This window comes from Sarcophilus harrisii, chromosome 2, assembly GCF_902635505.1.
Source record: "Sarcophilus harrisii chromosome 2, mSarHar1.11, whole genome shotgun sequence".
Classification (NCBI taxonomy): domain Eukaryota; kingdom Metazoa; phylum Chordata; class Mammalia; order Dasyuromorphia; family Dasyuridae; genus Sarcophilus; species Sarcophilus harrisii.
Genome location: NC_045427.1, coordinates 30,452,714 through 30,472,595, shown reverse-complemented (window position 1 = coordinate 30,472,595; position 19,882 = coordinate 30,452,714). Strand labels below are relative to the sequence as shown.

Here is a 19,882-nt window from a genome sequence, read left to right as displayed (position 1 = left end):
GGAAGTCCTTTCCCCAGTGCAGGCTGGCACTTTGTAATGTATAGCCACGGTTGCCTAGAGAGTGGAAAAATCCAGTCTTCTTGCTCAGGGTGCGATCCCCAGGATGTTGGACCTGGGCCTTCCTGGTTCCTGTCCACTAGGACTCACCTAACTTAGAAGCTGTCCCAGTGGTCAGCTTGGTCCCACCCTGATCCCTAAGGCAGAAAATTGTGGGGGCTGGAGAAGGAGCTCAGGAATGCCCCAAATCAAAGGGGACAAAAAAGGGCCTTGAGGCAGGGAGGAGACTGTCTACACAGGAGTGGACACTGGAAGGTCTTTATTACCCACAGGTCACCAGCAGCATTCCAAGGGACACAGGCCCAGGCAGAGCCCCCTGAAACTCAGCCACAGTCTAGTGCATCGGACCGGGCGGGCCCGCCCTCGCCTTTCCTCCCCCCCACACCTGGTACAGGGCGCGGGCTGAGCGGGACAGAGGCCCACAGATAAGGGCCCATGGGGTGGCCGGGCAGCATTCCACTTAGGGGAGGGACAGAGGAGGAAAGGAGGCTTCCCCAGACAGCACAGAGGAGGAGGGGGCAGATATCGGTGCTGCAGAGGAGGGAGACGGAAGGAGAGCCTCTAGATCACGCCAGTGGCAAAGAGGATGATCAGAAGGAGGATGACGCCCACGATCACGCAGATGAGAATGATCATTTTCACATTTTTCCACCAGAATTTCCGAGCCACCTTCTGGGATGTGGTCTTGAAGTGTTCTGACTGTCGGGGGAGACAGAACAAAAATAAATGGGGTTTCCTGGGACCTCCAGAAGCCAGGGGAGTGGGCAGGCAGTGCCCTGCCTTACTGCCACCCCAAAGGGCTCCCTGGGACTTCCAATTCCCACACCGCTGTCTGGGAAGGGCCCCGGGAGGCCCAAACTGCCCACTGCCTTGCCCGTGTTCAGGGACTTGACGATCAGCGAAAGGCCAGGCTCTCGGGTCGGTGCCTTCCCTCTAGGCCACACAGTTCAAGGTCCAGCGCCTCACTGGACTTTGTTCCGTGAGGGATTTACTTTAAACAGCTGGGAGAAAAGAGATCCAGCTGAGGTCCAGTGACACGCTCAGCTCTCAACGAGGCACAAGGACCAGTTTTGTCTTCTCCTGGTTCCCTTTCAGGGCATCTCAGCTAAGCCTCCGGGCCCCCTGCCCATCAGCAGGGCTGGAAAGGCCCCCAGAGGGGCAGGCTGCCATCGTTCTATCAGAAAGGATCTCAGAAAGGCTTGGAAAGACCCACATGAACTGATACCGGAGAAGAGAGCAGAACCAGGAGAACAATGTACACAGTAACGGCAAGATGAGATCACAAGAGCTCTGATAGACTCGGCTCTTCTCAGCAATACAGGGATCCAAGACAATTCCAAAGTGGAATCCAGAAAGAGAATTATGGAGACTGAATACAAATCACTTTTTTGAGGGGTTTTTTTCCTTTCTCAAAGCTCTTCCCTTTGGTTTAATTTTTCTTTCACAACATGACTAATGTGGAATATGTTTAAAATTATTGTACGTGTATAATCTACATCAGATTGCTCACTGTCTTGAGGAGGGAGGGGAAAAATGGAACTTAAAATCTTACAAAAGTGCTGAGAATTATCTTTACATGTAATTGGGGAAAAAAATAAAACACTATTGTTGTTGTTGTTTTTAAAGGCACAGGGTTTGGGCTGGTACAGAAAGCCTCCTGTAAAGGGTTCTCAAGAGATGGGGAACATGGTGAGACTGGCCCTAACCCACCGCTGAGGTTTTATATGAAGTTGGGTTCAAATAAACATTCAAGCTCCTCCTGAAGAGGAGGAAAGTGTCCCAGAAGGACAACGTACAAGATTTCCTTGTGGAAGTGGGGAAAGAGGCCAGCAGACTCCAGCCCCTTGGGAGGGAGGGCAGGGTTCATGGGGTGACTGTAGGAGAGTCCTGGGTTGCCACGGCACCAACCAATAAAGCCACTCCTTGCCGTCAGCTGTGGGCGGCCTCCCTGAGTCATTACCTGACAACTGCCTCGGAGGTGACCACCCTCATTCCCGGGAACCCAGGGAGCTCCTCCTGGGAGGACATGGAGCTGGCCCAGAGAGAGGAGTCTGACAGCAGAGGGACACACGCACTATCTCCCCCAATAGGGGAGCGCTCTCTGTCTCTCTCTCCCCTCCTTCTCCATCTCTGTTTCCCCCTCCAGTACTGCCTCCTTCTGTCCCTCTCCCTCCAGTGCTCCCAGCCCATCTCACCGTGGCCTCCAGGTCTTCCGTCTTGTTCCGAAGATGGTCCAGGTTTTCTCCCCGAGCCAGGATGCGCTCCACGTTTTGGGTCATGATGTTCTTCACCCCTTCCACCTCATTCTGGAGGCTCCTCACCCGGTCGCTGCCCCCTCCGCCACTGGCTTCCTCCTGGTAAAGGACATAAAGAGTTAAAGAGATCATGTAGAAAGTCTCTGAAGTGGAAACCAGACTCTGTCCAGAGCGGGTCAGTTTCCCCAAATCCTGTAGGGGAATCAGTGGCGAAGGACTGAGGCATGCTGGGAGAGTGGTGAGGGACGGATGGGGTCACCTTGCCTCTTTCTCATCTGACTTTTCCTTTCAATAGCTACAATTAAAGAGAGCGGAGAATGGTTTCAGCTCACGGGCAACTTGTCCTAGATAGAACAGAAAATATATCATATTTCCTTATTGACTACTTTGATTAACTACTTAATCAAAATTACATAATCAAATATTTATCATAAATGTTAACTGTGTGATTGTAGATGAGGCTCCTAATTTCTCAAAATCTAGGTTTTCCCTTCTGTGAAATGGGGATAAAAAATACACCTCACTTCTCTTGTAGATTTTCATAAAAATCATTGCAAAGTTTACATGCCTACTGTGTGCTAGTCACGCACAAAAAAAGTTTTTTAAAAGGACGTAGTACTTCTTATCCTTAAGGAATTCCCAGTGGAGGGAAGGGAGGGGAGACAAATGCAAAGCCTTTAAGTAGAATAAATAAGGACCGATGAAGAATTACTTCAAAAGGAGCCGGGGAAAACTGGGGGATTTTCGGGAGAAGGTGGGGAATCAGGGAAAGAGGGAGACATCCTCTCTCCATCTCAGAAACCCCGACTTCAAACCCATTTTAGACGACATTCCCTCAAGGAAGGAGCATCTTTGGTTCTTCCCCCAGAGCTTAAGCAGGGATCAATCACCATCTATTAAGTTCATCTGAGTTCAAACCGCCTCAGAATTATAGCTGTCAGACCTTTACCCTGTGTGGCCTCGTTTCCTCTGTTGGAGCTGGGGAGGAAAAAGGGTCGCTATCTCCGCCAAGGAAATCTCAAACGGCGGGAAGAAGGGGACGCAGGAAGAGGAAACCCAAGGGCCTTGATAGAAGTGGGCCATTGTTATCCTTCAGCTGGGCCGAGCGGCCCCTCAGAGTTACCACCCTCCTTCCCCCCACCTCCACGCCCCCCTTCAGCCGTTGAGCCACAAACTTCTGCTTTTTCTGCACCTGCCCCCAGCGGCCCAGGCCCAGGGGCTGGGGGCCATCGGGGCCATCGAGGATCTATCAGTCCAACCAGGGAGGGTGGGGAGAAGAGGGGGCAGTTCCTGAATGCCGCCCGCGGCTTCGGGACGCCCCTCACGGTGTGGAACCAACCAAGGCATGAGAGCCAAGGGCCCCGAGTTCAAATCCCAGGCCTGGCACCAACAGACTTCCAGGTGACCCTCACAACGGCCCGCGCTACTCTCACGCCTCTTTTTTACGGCGGAGGAAACCAAGGCAGGCAGTTAATTTACCAGGGTCACTCAGCCAAGGGTGGACCTCCCTGGGATCCCGGGCCAGCCTGTTTTGGTTCCCAAGTGGGTAAGGGGCGAGGGGCAGTGCTGGCCCTAGCCGGAGGGGTCTCACTCCCGGCCGGCTGTGTGGCCCGGGCAGGCCAGCTGGCCTCAGTTTCCCCGCCCGTGAAAGGAGGCGGAGAAGGGCGTGGCCGCCCCTCCGCGTCTCTGCCGGGACACCCTGCGCCGGGGGCTCGGGGGCCGGGCCCCGCCAAGCCACCTCAGGAGGCGCGGACTCGGGCGGCTGGGGGGCAAGCGGGACACACGAGGAGGGGCCCGCTGACCCATACCGCTCTCCGGAGCGGCCTGGCCGGCCCTTCTCCCTGCTGAGGAGACGGGCCCGCGGGAGCCGGGCAAGGCCCCCTGCCCGGGGAAACAAGGGCGGTCTGGGGCCGGCCGGGCCCTGGGAGGCGGAGGACGCGGCGCAGGCGCCAGGAAGGGCGAGGGGAGCCCTCTGCCCCCCGAGAAGGCCACAACTCCGCCGCCTCCTCCCTCTTCTCCGGGCCCCGCGAAGGCCAGCTCCCCGTGGGGGAAGCCCGGGCAGAAAGTCCCGCACCCCCTCCGGGCCCGTCCCGGCTCCTCCCAGCCTGAACCCCCCGGAGGCGGCCCGGCCCCGGCCCCTCGGGGCCTCTGCCTGGCTGAGCCGGCCCGGGGAGGGGGGCAGCCAGGCGGGCCCGTGGCCCCCCGGGGACTCGGCCAGCCATTCCTGGAACAATCGCCGGCCTTCGGGGCCGGCGGGGGGAGGGGGGCGACCAGAGAAGGGACTGGCCGCCCCCCCGGGGGCCGCGCGGGCTCCCTCAGAGCCAAGCGTCCGTCGGGGGACGGGGCCTTCCCGGCCTCCCCGCCCCCAGCCCTCCGGGCGACCGGTCGCCAGTCCCCCCCCCCTGCCCCCGCGCGAGGCCTCGGGCGCTCACCATCTCGGCGCGCGTCCCGCCGGGGCCCGACAACAGCTGGGAGCGCCGCAGCAGCAGCAGCAGCGAGGAACTGGCCCGGGGACTCTGGTCCCGGCTGCGCTCGGCCGACTTCCTGCTTGCTCCAACTTTTAGCCCGCCCCGAGGGCCGAGCCCGGCTCCGCCGCTCTACGCCCCGTCCGGACTGGGCGGCGCGCACCTGGAGCCGCAGGTGGCAGCGCGGAGCAGGAGGAGGGGCCGCCGCCGCCTGGGGCCTCCCCCAGCCCGGCGGCCTCGCAGCCCCCTCCGCCCCCCCGGAAAAAGGCGCCGGCCCGAGTGGGAGGCGGGCGGCCGCGGACCGTCCCCGGGCCGAGGGGACGAGGGCCGGCGGGGGAGCCGGAACGGGGCCCTGGGTTCCGGGGGGACCCCTGACCGCCGCTGGCTGCCTCCGGGGCCCCCGGAGCTGGATGGGAAAAGCTCGATCGCCTTCTTCTCCTCGCCGCAGACCAAAGCCGGCGCTTCCTCCAAAAAATCAAAACCTTGCTTCTGAGAAGGGAGCCACGGTTTTCACCCACATGAGGCGGGATCGGGGCACCCGCAAACGAAGGATGCTTGCGCGAGGCGCTCTTCTGCGCCCGGGACGCGAGTGCGCACGTTCTGATGAATTTATTAAAATATGTTTTTTCTAATAATTATTTATTACGTATTTATATACGTTGATGCTTAAAATTTTAACAATAGCCTTTTATTTCCAAATACATACAGAGAGTTTTCAACAATCACTTGCAGAACCTTGTGTTCCGAATCTTCCTCCCTCCCCTCTCCCCTAGACAGGGAGTAATCCGGTACAGGTCAAACACCTGCATTTCTTCTAAACACACTTCCTCATGCATCACGGCGCACAAGAAAAGTCAGATGGGAAAAAACGAGAAAGAAAGAAAAAGCAAGCAAACAATGAGCTAAAAAGGTGAAAGCGCTATGTTGGGATCCGGCTCAGCCCCCTCAGTCCTCTCTGGGGATGCAGACGGCGCTCCCCGTCACAAGTCATCGGAACTGGCTTGAAATTCAACATTGATGAAGGCCTTCCCTGCGCCTAAGCCTTTATTATGCACCTGACACTCGGATACACGGACAAGGAAACGGAGCTTGCCCTCTGGAAGTTTGCGTTCCCGAGGCGGACATGGACACACAGAGCTAGCAGAGGAGAGAGAAGAAGGAGGGGTTATGAGGGAGAGCAGTAGCGCGAGTGTGGGTGGGTGTTTCTGGGAGCTAAGAGTAAGGAGCCTCAGTTGGGGACGCACCGGCGGAGGGGGGATGCCCTGTGAGAGGGGGCAGCTGCAGAGGCAAAGGATGCTCACGGGCACACGCGACGGCAAGGGCTGGAGAGCAGGAATGTGGTGGGCAGCTGCCCCCACAGCCGGCCTGATGGAGCTGAGAATGGGACAGGGGAGCGTGCGTGTGCTCTGTCCGACAGGCCAAGTCTCTTCCCCTCTGTCTCCCTGTCTCCTCTCTCTTTTCTCTCTGTTACAGATGCCAGTCATTCTGTGCCCCACTCCCGGATCGCACCGGGTGACAAGAAATCCCGTCAGAAACACCTTCAGCCTGCGCTCAGTGGCCCCAAGGGAAGGATTTGCTTTCCCTCCGTCCCTGACTCCCTGCCAAGGGAAAAGTACGTGCTGGTCTTTCTAGAGTTGATCTAGGTGGGAGAGCAATGGCCCGGAGGCCCAGAAGGGGAAGCAGCCTGTCCCGTCTCAGAGGAGAAGAGCCCGGGGATGACTAGAAAATTCATTCCGGCTCGGCGCTGGAGTTTTACTTTTGTGGTTGCCAGGACACCCGACCCGGGAAGGGAACGGCTGGATGTGCCAGCCTGCCTCCCATCACACCCTGCGGGACGAGGGGGGCTCAGTTTGAAGCAGGGGGGCCGGGGGGAGGGGGGGGCAGGAAATGGTGGCCTTTCCCAGCAGGAGAGCCAGCAAGCCAGAGGTGGGAGAATGCCGCACATACCGGAGCAGGAATGTTCCCTCCAGCTTGTGAGCGGAGGCCGGAGACGCTCTGGCACGCGGCCCGGCTCCGAGGGAGGACTCCTGGCCGCCTCCCAAAACGCCCTGCGCCCAGGCCCTGTCCTGACTGCATTATCATCCATCTTCCCCCAGACAGGCCCTGTGCAAATGTGATTATGGCCCTGGGCCCCTCAGAGACTGTAGTGCTAAAGCAGATGACAATGACACTGACCCCAGCCAGAAGAAACACCTGCTAACTAAACGTACAGCAACCTCAGCACAACGGGCAGGGGCCGGTGAGAGGGAGGAAAAAGTTTTCTTGGCTTCGGAGGGTTGTTAACTCAAGGCCTACTGAGCTTGGTCTTAAGAACAATATTTTCACAACTGTCTTTTAATAGAATCAGATTCGTTATAATGTTATTTTGAAAAAAGGATGCATTTGATAAATGTGGAAATAGGTATAGAGCTGCCCAAGCTTGACATCTATTGGATTGTTTGCTGCCTAGGGGAGGGGAGTGGGGGGAAGGGAGGGAGAAAAATTTGGATCTCAAAACTGAATATTGAAAACTATCTTTGGTTATATTTTGACAATAAAAAAACTTTTATTTTAAGAAAGAGAGAGGGAGGGAGGAAGGAAGGAAGGAAGGAAGGAAGGAAGGAAGGAAGGAAAGAGAAAGGAAGAAAAAGAAAGAAAGAAAGAAAGAGAAAGGAAGAAAAAGAAAGAAAGAAAGAAAGAAAGAGAAAGAGAAAAAGAAAGAAAAAAAGAAAGAGAAAGAGAAAGGAAGAAAAAGAAAGAAAGAAAGAAAGAGAAAGAGAAAGAGAAAGGAAGAAAAAGAAAGAAAGAAAGAAAGAGAAAGGAAGAAAAAGAAAGAAAGAAAAAGAGAAAGGAAGAAAAAGAAAGAGAAAGAGAAAGGAAGAAAAAGAAAGAAAGAAAGAGAAAGAGAAAGGAAGAAAAAGAAAGAAAGAAAGAGAAAGAGAAAGGAAGAAAAAGAAAGAAAGAAAAAAAGAAAGAGAAAGAAAGGGAAGGAGGAAGGAAGGAAGAAAGAAGGAAAGAAAAGAAGGAAGGAAGGAAAGAGAAGGAAAGAAACAAAGAAGCAAAGATGCATTTAAGAATGTTGCCTTGAGAAGGAGGCCATAGGCTTGGCTAGACTAATTGCAAAGAGGGCCAAGATACTTTTGGAGTCCAAGAATTCTGGGACAGTGTGCATATTGAACATGAAAATCTGCAGCTCATTTCTCACAGTCAAAAAGAGGGCCTCCCTCTAAAAGAAAGATCACTTTAGGACATTTGAGAAAGGAAATAAAGACTCCTGATGGATGGGGGAGGAGGGAGGGTAACTCAGAGTGAAGTCAGGGAGAAAAAAGCAGTATAGCATAACAACACAGAGAAGCATCCAGGAGGATTCTGGGTAAATAGTGGGTTTGATTCCCAGGAACACAAAGGAGAAGCTCAGGAAATATTTTTTTCCCCTAAACTCTAGCCCCACCCTCTCTCTTCTTCTCTATTTCCTTTCTTCCCACGTATTTCCCCCCCAAGAAACCGGAAAAAGAAAGAAAAGAAAAAACTCTTTGTAACAAACATGCAAACAGATTTCCACATTGACATCTGAAAATGTTTTTTCCTAACTCTCTCCATTGAGAATCAGGAGGAAGGTAATGCTACATCCCTTATCCTTGGACTGGTTGTTGTGTTGATGAGAGATCTAATATTTTTCAACATTGTTTGTCTTAAGAGTGTTTTTTAAATTGTTAATTGTCCTGCTGGTAGATTCTGACCCTAAGATGTCCCTCTGACTTGGTCTTCTAAGACCCCAGGGCCTTCTAATGGCCCAGATTAATCATGGCCTTTAGTATAGGATCCCAGGTCACTCACAGGAAAGAATCCACACTTCTCACTACTCCCCAAGTAGCCATCCTCCTTCCTTTCTTGGGATGAGACAGAGACCTTTCAAGATGGACCAGTGAAGTACTTGCTTTAGTAGGATTCACTCTTCCTCCCCCCAGTCAGTTCTCTTCTTCATGAACGGCTTTATAAGATTACATATTTATAGCTGGGAAAGACCTTCAAGTTCATCTCATCCTCTCTTCCATTTTACAAATGAAGAAACTGAGGCATCAGGCTGTGCTTCTGACTCTCTGAACTTTCTCTACCATGCCAGAGAAACCTCTTCCCTCTGGAAACTCACTCTCCTTCTGGATTCATCACACTGGAAGTACTTTCTGCCCACAGTTTCTCTCCCTTTGGCTTATTCCTCCCGGCACCTTTATTAGGAGGAGGATGGCTAAGCCAGTTATGTCACCAAACCTCTCCAGGCTCAAGACTTGAATCTCCAGAGTTTCTTTACTATTCTTTACCCTGCCCCCTCCCCCAACTTAAAGTTAGGGTGCCGGCACCCCACCAGCCCCCATCCCTGGCAACCCTTTACATTTGCCTTCCCCTGAAGCCCACAAACTCCTGAAGGGCATGATGGGATATTCCTGAGTTGATGTATAAGAAACCACTAGAGTGGCCATAATGATCTCATTCTGTTCCAATTTTCAGCCTAAACTATAAGGTTTCGGCCAGAGTCAGGCCCAGCCCAAGACAACTGGTGCAATCTTGTAGGATTGGAGCATAATGAGTTCATTGAAATTGGAGACTGGTGGTGCAGAGGAAGATGAAGGCAGATTGACCTTCTCTTAGTCATACTCCTAGAAAAGGTGATTTCCGTCTTGTGCTCCCCTCTCCTGCGAGATTGGGGGTAACTGCCTGTGGTCATTCAGCAAGAACTCTGTTCATATGTCCTGTGTCCTTAAAAACTGAACCTTGCAGAAAATCACAGTTGACTGCAGAGTTTTTCAATCTGGAAATTTAAGCCTTCTCCAAGTTCTACTTAGTATTCTCTTAAAAACTCAGCTTTTCTTCAAAGTAGCCGGGAAAGATTGGATTTTATGGGATGTAGAATGAAAGGTTCTCTACATTAGAAAAGAACAAATTCAAAACAATCTGTAGTGTTCTCTTGCTGGGATACATGTCTTTCTTTGTTTAGTGATGGTCCTTACCCAGCTGCTTGATGAAGGCCTCCGGGTGTAATTCCAAAGTACACTTTTAATGGGGTGACCAGTCCCTACAATTGTCCTATTTCGTATTCTGCCTTAAGGTCATGACCGTCCCCTCTTAATGGTTGAGATAAAGGTGTTATAGACATTCCTTAATGTCATTAGAATATCAATAACCTCCATCTATGAGGCTATCCCCACCTAGATCCCTTCATTATGTCATTGTTCTTGTTATTCCATAAAAGGCTTGCTATCCCCATACTCGGGGCTAGACTCTTTGAGATGATAGTCTCATCTAGCCCTGGGATCCAGTGGTCCCAGTATTTCTCTCCATTTAATAAACTATTGAATTGGTCTCTAATCTCTGTCTTGCTCAGTTTCTTTTGGCATTACACTGGTAAAAGGCCCCTTTTAGCTTTTTCAAAACTTAATAATATTCATTTATTTATTCCTAATTACATATGTAGTTTGCAACATTCATTTTGGTAAGATTTTGAGTTCCAAATTGTTCTCCCTCCCTCCTCTCCCTTCTCCCTCCCTTAGACCCTTTTAGCTTTTAAGCTTCCTATCTGTGTAAATATTTGGTTTTGGATGGCTTGGAAATGATAAACTAACAGTTCTTGGAATCCCACCAGGGAGAGAATGAAAGCCAAAGCAGATTCCCCAGAATTTGAAGATTATTGATCAGTGTCCTGAAGAAACCACTTGAGGCTTTTCTTGTAAATTCAGAATCCCAATTTGGCTACAAGGTTCGGTTCTGGTTCTTCTATGGAAGGGGCATTTGAAAGAACAATGCTAAATCCTCCCCAGGTCTGGGGTTTTCTGGAATTGGGCAAAAGGACACATGAGCCAGTTGCTCCACATTGAATTTGCTGGCAAGGGGCAGGGGAGCTGAGTCAGTTGAAAAAGATTCCCCTTTCACCCTTGAGCCCTAATGGTCACTCCCTCCAGGGAGCAGAAGTCTCAGGAATATTTCCCTGACCCCAGCAGAAACAGCTGCTGCTGAGTTGTAAGAGAAATAGAGCTCTGCTGGCCCAGAGCAGGATCTGGAGCTGGTGAACTTTTGTGTCTCTGCCCCGGCCCAGGAAGGCAGAGTCAAGACTCAGAAACAGAGCTCAGTTAGGGGCAATTTGGACTTTGTATGGGGAGGTGGGCCCGGCAGTGTGGTGGGCCCCAGACCCATGACACCTCAGTGCCAGTTGAGGCCTCTGGGCCTATTAGCAGTTGACTTGCCCGGCATGGCAACCTTGGCAGAGATGGCATCGGGCAAAACATGGATCCCAGCCTGGGCAGATGGCAGAGCCATTCTCAGCAGGAGCAGTCTTGTGGCAGATGAGTGGGCACTGGCATGGGCAATGCCAAAAGCCAGGTCTGCGATAGCCCACTAATTACTATAATATAATGCTCCTCCCTTTTGTTTCTGGGACAACTCCTCCTTAGGAAGGGCCAGAGGACAAGGGATGGCATTGTGGGAAGGGAACTTCCATTGCCTGGGCCACAAGGAGAGCCCAAAATATCTAATTGGCCCCTACAGATAAAAGCGGGCAATCCCACAGGGGCCTGTTATGGGGCAAAGGTTTTGTTATGTCCCATCCCTTCCCCTTTCTCCTCTGGGATCTCAGAGAGGAGGAAGTAAGTCCCAGTACATTAAGAGAGTTTGATTATAGGGCAATTCTCCCTGACCTATGATTTGAATCAATGACTGTCGGGGAAGCATCCTCAACTTTCCTGTTGTCCTGATGGTCTGATACTATTTCTGCTCATATTTTAACACTGAGAGAGTTCCTATGAGCTACAAAGTTTTGTCATTAATCACCAAATGGCCCATTTAGACCTGGTTCTTCCTCCCAGATTCAATCATTCTCTCAGGGGATGGTTATGTTGTTTGCTGAGTTTTTGTCAAGGTTCTGTTGTAGTTTTTCTCTTCCTTCATAATCCTGCATGTCTCAAGGCTTTTTTTGAATCCCTGAAATCAGAGTAGACCAGTAAATAGCCCTAGGGTTACTTAAGTGATAGATAAGTACTCTAGAATAGATTTATCAAACAAGTGACTCAAGCACCGCAGGTGGGCCTCCATACTCCCAAGTGGGTTCCAAAGCAGATTAAAATGGGAAAATATTTAACAAAATAAATTAAAACTACATAAAACCTGGGCAAATATTACAGTTTAAAATAAAAGTCCACATACAGCCTACGGGGATCCTCAGGTACTAATTAGTGGTTTCTGTTTGAGCTAGACACTACTATTAAGTACCTTACCACCAAGGGGTGGAATGTGGTGGGAGTAATAGTTTAATCCCTTCTTCCATGAAGCATAGGCTAATTTTTTTTTCCTCAATAGTATTTTGTTTGTCCAAATACATGGAAAGGTAGTTTTCAGCAGTCATTTTTCTAAGATTTTGTGTTCCAAATTTTTCTCCCTCCCTCACTTCCCTTCCCCAGGATAGTAAGCAATCTGCCAAAGGTTGTACATGAACAATACTTTTAAACATAGCTAAGTTTTTCTTTAAAATTATTGAGACATTGCTTGAAACGGAGGGGCTCAGGGGATTAAGGGCTCAGACTGTCATCCCCTGAGTACAAAGCAATCAGGTAGATCTGAGAAGGCACTCAGATGCTTGGCTGATGGAATTTTTTTTTTTTTTTGCAGAGATAATTGGGGTTAAGTGACTTGCCCAGGGTCACACAGATAGGAAGTGTTTAGTGTCTGAGACCAGATTTGAACTCAGGTCCTCCTGACTTCAGGGCTAGTGCTCCATCCACTGACCATTTAGCTGTCCCTGACTGGTGGATCTTGATGGGAGTGTCATTCAGCCAAATGAACTCCAGGTGCTTGTCCTTGTTGAATATCCTCATGATCTTATTCTCTCTCTTTTCAGCTCTTCCCTCTGTATAGTAAATAGCATTCTCATTAGCTTTTCTGCACCCTCTGCCCAAAACAATCCATCCTTCACCATTTGCTGAGATGATTTTTCTAAAGTACGGGGTTGTCCCCATTATCCACCCTGTTCAATGAGCTTCAGGATCAAATATAAGCACCTTTGCTTTGCCCAAAATTCATTACCTTTGACTCTTCTCTAAATATTTTACATTCAAATAATATTATTCTGTGCCTCACCCCTGGCGTGCACTGTCCACCTTCACATCTACCTCTTAGTCACTCTGACTTCCTTCCAGACTCAGCTCAAATCAGCAGGCGGCCTTTCCCTGTCCTTCCAGTTGTTAGTGTCTTCCTTTCCATATACTCTTGTACATCTTGGATTTACCTACTTATTTTCATGTTATTTCTCTCATTGAAATATAAGCTCCTCAAAGACAGGAAGTATGTTTTTGCTTTTCATTTGTATCCTCAGCAGAGTGTCTGGTACAAAGTAGGTGTTTAATAATTGCTTGTTCACTGGACTGGACTTGGTGACTGATTACATCCAGGAATGAGTGGGTAAAGGTTTAACATCCACCTCCTGAAAAAAGAAAAAAAATGTAAACATAACATACTTTTATATTAATTTGCGTTATTATCACTTCATCACATTAAAAAAAAAACACACAATCTAATTTATATTTTAATATATTTAACATCTACTGGTCATCCTGCCATCTAGGGGAGGGGGTGGGGGGATAAGAGGTGAAAAATTGGAACAAGAGGTTTGGCAATTGTTAATGCTGTAAAGTTACCCATGTATATATCCTGTAAATAAAAGGCTATTAAATAAAAAAAAAAATAAAAAAAATAAAAAAAACGGTGGCCCAAGGAAAGGATGGGCCCTGCCAGATTTCCTCTGGCCTGATCTTGGCTCCATTGCAGGGTCCATGGAGCTCCTCTTCTGCTTTTAATTTTTCTTCTTAGGAAACCTGGTTTTCATTGTTTAGATTTGTCCCTAAGTGTATATACAACAAACAATAAAATAATTTTGTTTTCAGGTCATAAAAAAAAAAAGAAAAAAAAAAAAAACACATTTCCATGGTTGTCGTGTTGTACAAGAATAATCAGACTAAAAGGAAAAAAAACTATGAGAAAGAAAGAAACCAACAAAAAAGATGAAAATACTCTGCTTCGATCTGTATTCAGTGTCCCTAATTCCCTTGTGGGATGTGGATGGCATTTTCCATCCCAAGTCTACTGGAATTGCCTTGAATCACCATATTGTTGAGAAGAACCAAGTCTATCCCAGTTGATGATCACACAATCTTCTTGTTGCCATGTATAATGTTTTCTTGGTTACTCACTTCACTCAGCATCAGTTCCTGTAAGTCTCTCCAGGCCTCTCTGAAATCCTCCTGCTGATCATTTCTTAACAGAACAATAATATTCCATAATATTCATATACCATAATTTATTCAGCCATTCTCCAGTTGATGGGCATCCACCCAGTTTCCAGTTTCTGGCCACTACAAAAAGGGCTGCCACAAAGGTTTCTGCACATGTGGCTCCCTTTCCCTCCTGTATGATCTCTTGGTGATCTAGACCTAGCAGAGACACAGCTGGATCAAAGGGTGTGCACAATTTGATAGCCCTTTGGGCATGGCTCCAAATAGGGTAGAGTTCTGCTCTCCAGAATGGTTCTCCATCACTTTCTCAAGTCTAGACAATCTCTATGACAACCAGTTAAGCCTGGCTTTGTAACTGCCTATTTCCAGCATAGATGCTGGCATTGAAAATTGAATAATTGACTCTTAAGCAGATTAGAGCTGGCTCCAGCACAGATCTGCTTCTCACACCCTAAACAAGCCCGGTTGTTCTCTCTGGGCTTAGCTCCAGCTCTCTATGGAGCCCCTCTCCCTTCCCTGCCCTATTTTCCCCTTACTCCCGCTTCATTTGAGCAACTGTGCTCTTCCCTTTCTGGGACTGCAAACCAGAGGTTTCAAGGGGTTAAATTCAGAGACAAGCTGTCAGTCCCCAGTTGTCAGTGTTTTCTTCTCCATATGGAACATAAATATTGATTAGTTTACTGGTTATATCCCCCTAGCAGAACATAAACTTCTTGAAGGTGAGGAACTGGTGCTTTTTAAATTTTTTTAATTTAATTTTTAATTTTTTAATTTAATTTTAATTTAAAAATTTAAATTTAAATTTTTAATTTTTAAATTTAATTCTTTGTATCTTCAGAACCTGCAAACTCCAGGACTTAGCGAATGTCTGTTGGAATGAAATGGATTGGACAGAGTGGCAGAGCGGGGATACAAACCTGACTGAATTCAGAACTCCTTGTCTCGAACCCCTTTTCTGCCGTTGTGGGTTTATAAGCAGCTGGGGGTGGAGGTGTGCTGGACCTGGCATCCGGGAGCCCCAAGCTCAAATACCACATCAGATACTTATGAGCTGTGCGATTCTGGCTTGCCACTTAACTGAGTCTGTCTCACATCTGCTTACACACCTGTAAAATGCGGGTAATAATAGCCTCTACATTTTAGACAGCTAGGTGACACTGTGGTTAGTCTGCTGGACTCAAACTCAGGAAGATCTGAGTTCAAATCCCATACACTTAGCTATGTGGCTGTGGGTATCAAGCCTCAGTTTCCTCATCTGTCAAATGGGAATAACAGCATCCCTCTCTCAGGGCCAAAGTGAGGATGAAATGGGACAATGCAGGTAAAGTGCTTTGTAAAGCTTAAGGAACAGGCTCTTATTCTTGCACTGCTTCTTTCTTTTCACCTGAGATGCTCATCTTCTCTTTGTTCATTAAAATTTGCCTCCAAGACCCTTCTCCGTGAATTCACTCATGATTGGTCCTGCTCGCTTTGTTCACCTCTTGCTCTGTGTGCTCACATGTTGCTATTTAAGGGGTTTCCAAGTCATTTTATTTGCCAAAGTGCAGAGTGAGGGACAGCACAGTCCGGATGTTGTCCTCCAACACCATTATGCAGGACAGGGATCCCTGGGGACTCTCACTGTCAATCTGACTCAATGAGACTGTTTTAAGCCCTGAGGCTACAAAGGCTGGGTCCCTGGAACCCTCTTGGGCTCTGACAGGTGAGCTTTTGCCTCCTCTGGGCCCACACCAGGCCTCCACCTTGAGGCAGCTAGGTGGTTCAGTGTATTATTGTGTGCTGGGCCTAGAATCAGAAAAATCTTGGTTCTAATCCTCTTCAGATGCTTATTAGCTGATCCTAGCTGGTGTCTGCCTCAGTTACTTCAGTTGTGAAATGGGAATAACAAGAATACCTATTTCCTAGAGTTGTTAAGGGATTCAATATTTGTAAAGCACTCAACACAATGATTAAACCTAATAGCCTTTGAACCAAACACTGAACTCATTGGATTTTTAAAAATAATAACAGCTTTCTATGTTCAAAAATCACACAAAGATAGTTTTCAATATTGATCCTTATAAACCTAGTGAACTCATTGATTTTTTTTTTTTTTTTTTTTTTGCTGAGTCAATTGGTGTTAAGTGACTTGCCCAGGCTCACACAGCTAGGAATGTTAAATGTCTGAGAGCAGATTTGAACTCAGGTCCTCCTGACTTCAGGGCTGGTGTTCCATCCACTGCACCACCCAGCTGCCTACTCATTGATTTAAAAAATTATATATTGCTAAGGTTTGCAAAGAGCTTTACAAAAATGATCATATTTCATTCCTTCCTTCAATAAGCTTAGTAGGTATTTAATAAATGCTTGTTTCCTACTTTCCTTTTACCTCACTTCCCATTAACTCCAAATCAGGAGTTTTTTTTCCACCTTCCCCTATTTATAGTTTTCCCTCATTAGAATGTAAGCTTCTTGAGAGCAGGGATTGGCTCGCTTGTTTATATTTGCATATTATATGATGCAAAGTAGTGCCTGGCAAACAGTAAGCACATAATTCATGCTGTTTCTACCTAGATTTTGGAATCATACCTATAGAGATGATAATTGGAGGTCACATCCAAAGAAGAGTTTGTAGATCGAAATGAGAAGAGAGACTAACACAGGAGCTCACTTCTGCCTACTGTTAATCATGGCTAAAGATCCAGAAAAGGAGGAACGGGGCTGGTAGAAGAAGGACCAGGAGAGCAGGGCCATGAAAAGCCAAAGAGGAGAATGTCATCTTGTGTCACGGTTCTGAGAGGTTCAGAAGGAGAGGGACTGAGAACTGCTCCTTGGATGTGGCCCTAAGGGATCATGGGTATCTTCACAAAAGGGCTTTTCAGCTGAGGGAGGAAGTGGAAGGGCAGCTTGCAGAGGATTTGGGAGAAACCCAGAGGAAGTGGAGACCCATAAGCGGAGGTGGTATATTCATGCGTGGGTGAGGTCAAGGCATCAGGAGACCAGGCAGAAGGGAGGAGAGGGAGCTTATGGGAAATGACTAAAGTTTCGGGGAAGTGTGAGGAAAGCTGTTTAGCTGAAAACTTTTCGAGAATTTTGGGGGAGGTGACGGCAGCAGGGGAGACTTTAAGAGAGTGGAACAAAGAATCGACTAGTAAAAAGATTGCCTTGCTGCAGTGAGGGCCCACTCGAAATTAGATAGCAAATGTGAAAAATTTCTTTTAAAAATTTTCTTTTAAAAGATGTTAAAAATTTCTTTGTTAAAAGGCATGGCTCTGGGAGAATAAATTTGTAAAAATTTTATAATATTGGATATAACCCCCCCACACACACATATTCTTTCCCCTTGAGGCAATTGGGGTTAAGTGACTTGCCCAAGGTCACACAGACCAGATTGACCTCGATGCTGGCTCTCTATCCACTGCGCCACCTAGTGATTCTTGCTTATCTCCATTAGATAAATTTCTGTTATTAGATAAGACACTTGCAGATCATTTTAAGGAAGACTCCATTAAGCTTTCTAGTGTTTTTCTTGGGAACGGGGGTTGGATTTTGCCATTTTTTCACGTGGTTTCTGTTAGTTTGGTTATTGATCTGTCGGTTACAGACCGGGAGTGTGGAGGAGGCAGAGAACAGTAAGGCCGGATTTGGGTCCTGGGGCCAGGAAGGGCTGTTTCCTGGTGACTGGTGACAGCCCGGGGGGAGGGGCTGGAGGGGTTTAGGAACAGAACAGGAAGGCTCTCTCTTTTTTTCCCTGAGACAGTTGGGGGGTAAGTGACTTGCCCAGGCTCACACAGCCAGGAAGCGCTAAGTGTCTGAGGTCGGACTTGAACTCGGGTCCTCCCGACTTCAGGGGTGGCGCTCTATGCGCTGCGCCACCGCGCTGCCCTCGCAAAGAGCTTTACAAAATCGATCATCTTTCCTTCCTTCCTTCAACAGACACTCAGGAAGCGCCTACTGTGTGTCAGACTCCGTGCTAAACACCCAGGCTACAAGAAGAGGCAAAAGCCAGCCCCCGCCCTCAGTTTACAACCCAGTTTGATCCTCGCAGCCCTGGGGGTCGGGCGACCGCGTTCTCCCCCTGTGACTGATGGGGCCGAGGCTGCCTGAGGTTAACTGAGCGCCAGGCGGAGCTGCCTCCAAGACTCCCCCGCTGTCACAGCGCCCGCTGCCCACGGCGCCTGGGAAAGGACAGAGAACGTTCTGTGGGGCGTGGCGGACCCCGGCGAGCAGCCGCAGGGACAAGTGTGCAGCTACTCCGGAAAAGCCGGCGATAACTTCAAGCAAAGGCAGACGGCGGCACTGGGGAGCCACGGAATCTTCCCGAGCGGGGGAATGATTTAGTAGTCGCCCCCTAACCTAACCTAATCTCCTGGCCACCAGGGGGAGCTGACTCCCGGCCCTGCGCAGAACCCGCGAGGCCGGCCAGCTTCTTTCAGGCCCTTCTGTATAATGAGGGGCGTGGCTGCGGGGAGCCGGGGTGGGGGATGAGGGCGGGGTTGCCGGAGGTCGTAAAGCGGAGGGCGAGCTCCGGCGGGGGAGGCGGAGCCCGCTCCTGGGGGCTCTTTGCGACATTCCCGGTGCTTCTCGCTTTGCGGCTCCTCGGCGTGGCGTGGCTAGAATCTCGACGGGGAGGCGGGGTTCCCGAGCTTTAACCCTGCGTCTGCGCATGCGCGGCTCCCGGTGCGGCGGCTGGGCTGACGCAGGTGGCGGCTGCTGAGCCTGATCCCCCGGGGGGACCAGAGAGACTCGGCCGGAGGCTAGAGTGGCGGCAGCGGCGGGGGAGCATGGAGTCTGAGGCGTCTGCAGCGGGAGCCCGTCCCGCCGGAGGTGGCGCCCCCTGCCCGCCCGGGGGAGACGGGGACGATGGCTGGGGGAGCCCCTGGAAAAAAGGGGAGAGGGACTTGAGGGACCCCCAGAGGAGGGGAGGCCAGGGGCGGGGGGAAGTTTTAGGGGAAGAGGAGGGCTAAGAAAGGAGGGAGCCCCAGAAGGAGGGGAAGCCGTGGTTGGGGAACCCTGGGAAAAGGGGCAGCGGTCGGGGGGTCCCACCCGCTTTGGAGGGGCCGGTGGTTCGAGGGGGAGCCTGCTCGGGGGGAAAGAGAAAAGTGTGTTAAAAGGCGGCCTTGGTCCCAAGGGGGGTAGGGGGCCCCCCCCCCCCCCCCCCCCCCCCCCCCCGGGCCCGGGGGCAGAGGGGCCCGGGGGCGGGGGGAGGGAACCCCCGGGAGCCGCCTTGGCCCCGGCCCACTTCCCTCAATTATTGAACCCCCCCCCCGCGGGCCGGGGGCCCGGCCCCCGGGAGGGGGGTGGGGCGCCCGGGGCCGGGACCCCCCCCGCCCTGACCCCTTGGTGTGCCGGCCGGGGGGGCTGGCCCAGAGATCTCTGACCTCAAGGGCAGCGAACGCTCTGGAACAGGGCTAGTGGGCGGGGGGAGGTGCTTTAAACACAGATGGGTTCCCCAACAGAAGGCGTCCCTCGGTTCCATCAACTTCCTGGCGGGATTTAGCCCTGGGCCCCTTCCCCCTCCCCCGCCTTTGCTCTTCCCTTCCATCCTTCCCTTGCACCCCTTCTATCCCTGGCCTTCCTTCTCTTCCTTTTTTGGCAGCCTTCACCTTAGCTCCCTAAGCCTCCTCCTTCCGTCTCCCCTATTAAAAACATTAAACCATTTGCGCAAATTTGCGCATTCCAGCATAATATATACCCTTGTATTTGCCCCAGAACGTGACTTCTGTACGTTGACTCTGTTTCTTGGCTGCCCGGGAGTACACCACGGCCATGGCGCTGAGGAGAGGTCCCGGGCTTTCTGAGCTCTTTTTCTTCGTCATGTCGTTTTGTTCATCCCAGCCCGCCCGGCTTCAGACATCCTTTGCATCATTCCTTA

General features: G+C 50.2%; 1 protein-coding gene across 1 annotated transcript; it reads right to left on the bottom strand.

Annotated features, from left to right (window-relative positions):
• Window positions 1-299: 299 nt before the first annotated feature.
• Window positions 300-4,971, bottom strand: VAMP8 (vesicle associated membrane protein 8). The gene is made up of 3 exons (XM_031949780.1): window positions 4,745-4,971; window positions 2,253-2,411; window positions 300-756 (listed from the first exon to the last, which is right to left on the bottom strand). The coding sequence occupies exons 1-3, from the start codon at window positions 4,745-4,747 to the stop codon at window positions 619-621; spliced, it is 300 nt and encodes a 99-aa protein (XP_031805640.1). The 5' UTR covers window positions 4,748-4,971; the 3' UTR covers window positions 300-618.
• Between the last annotated feature and the right edge of the window lie 14,911 nt (window positions 4,972-19,882).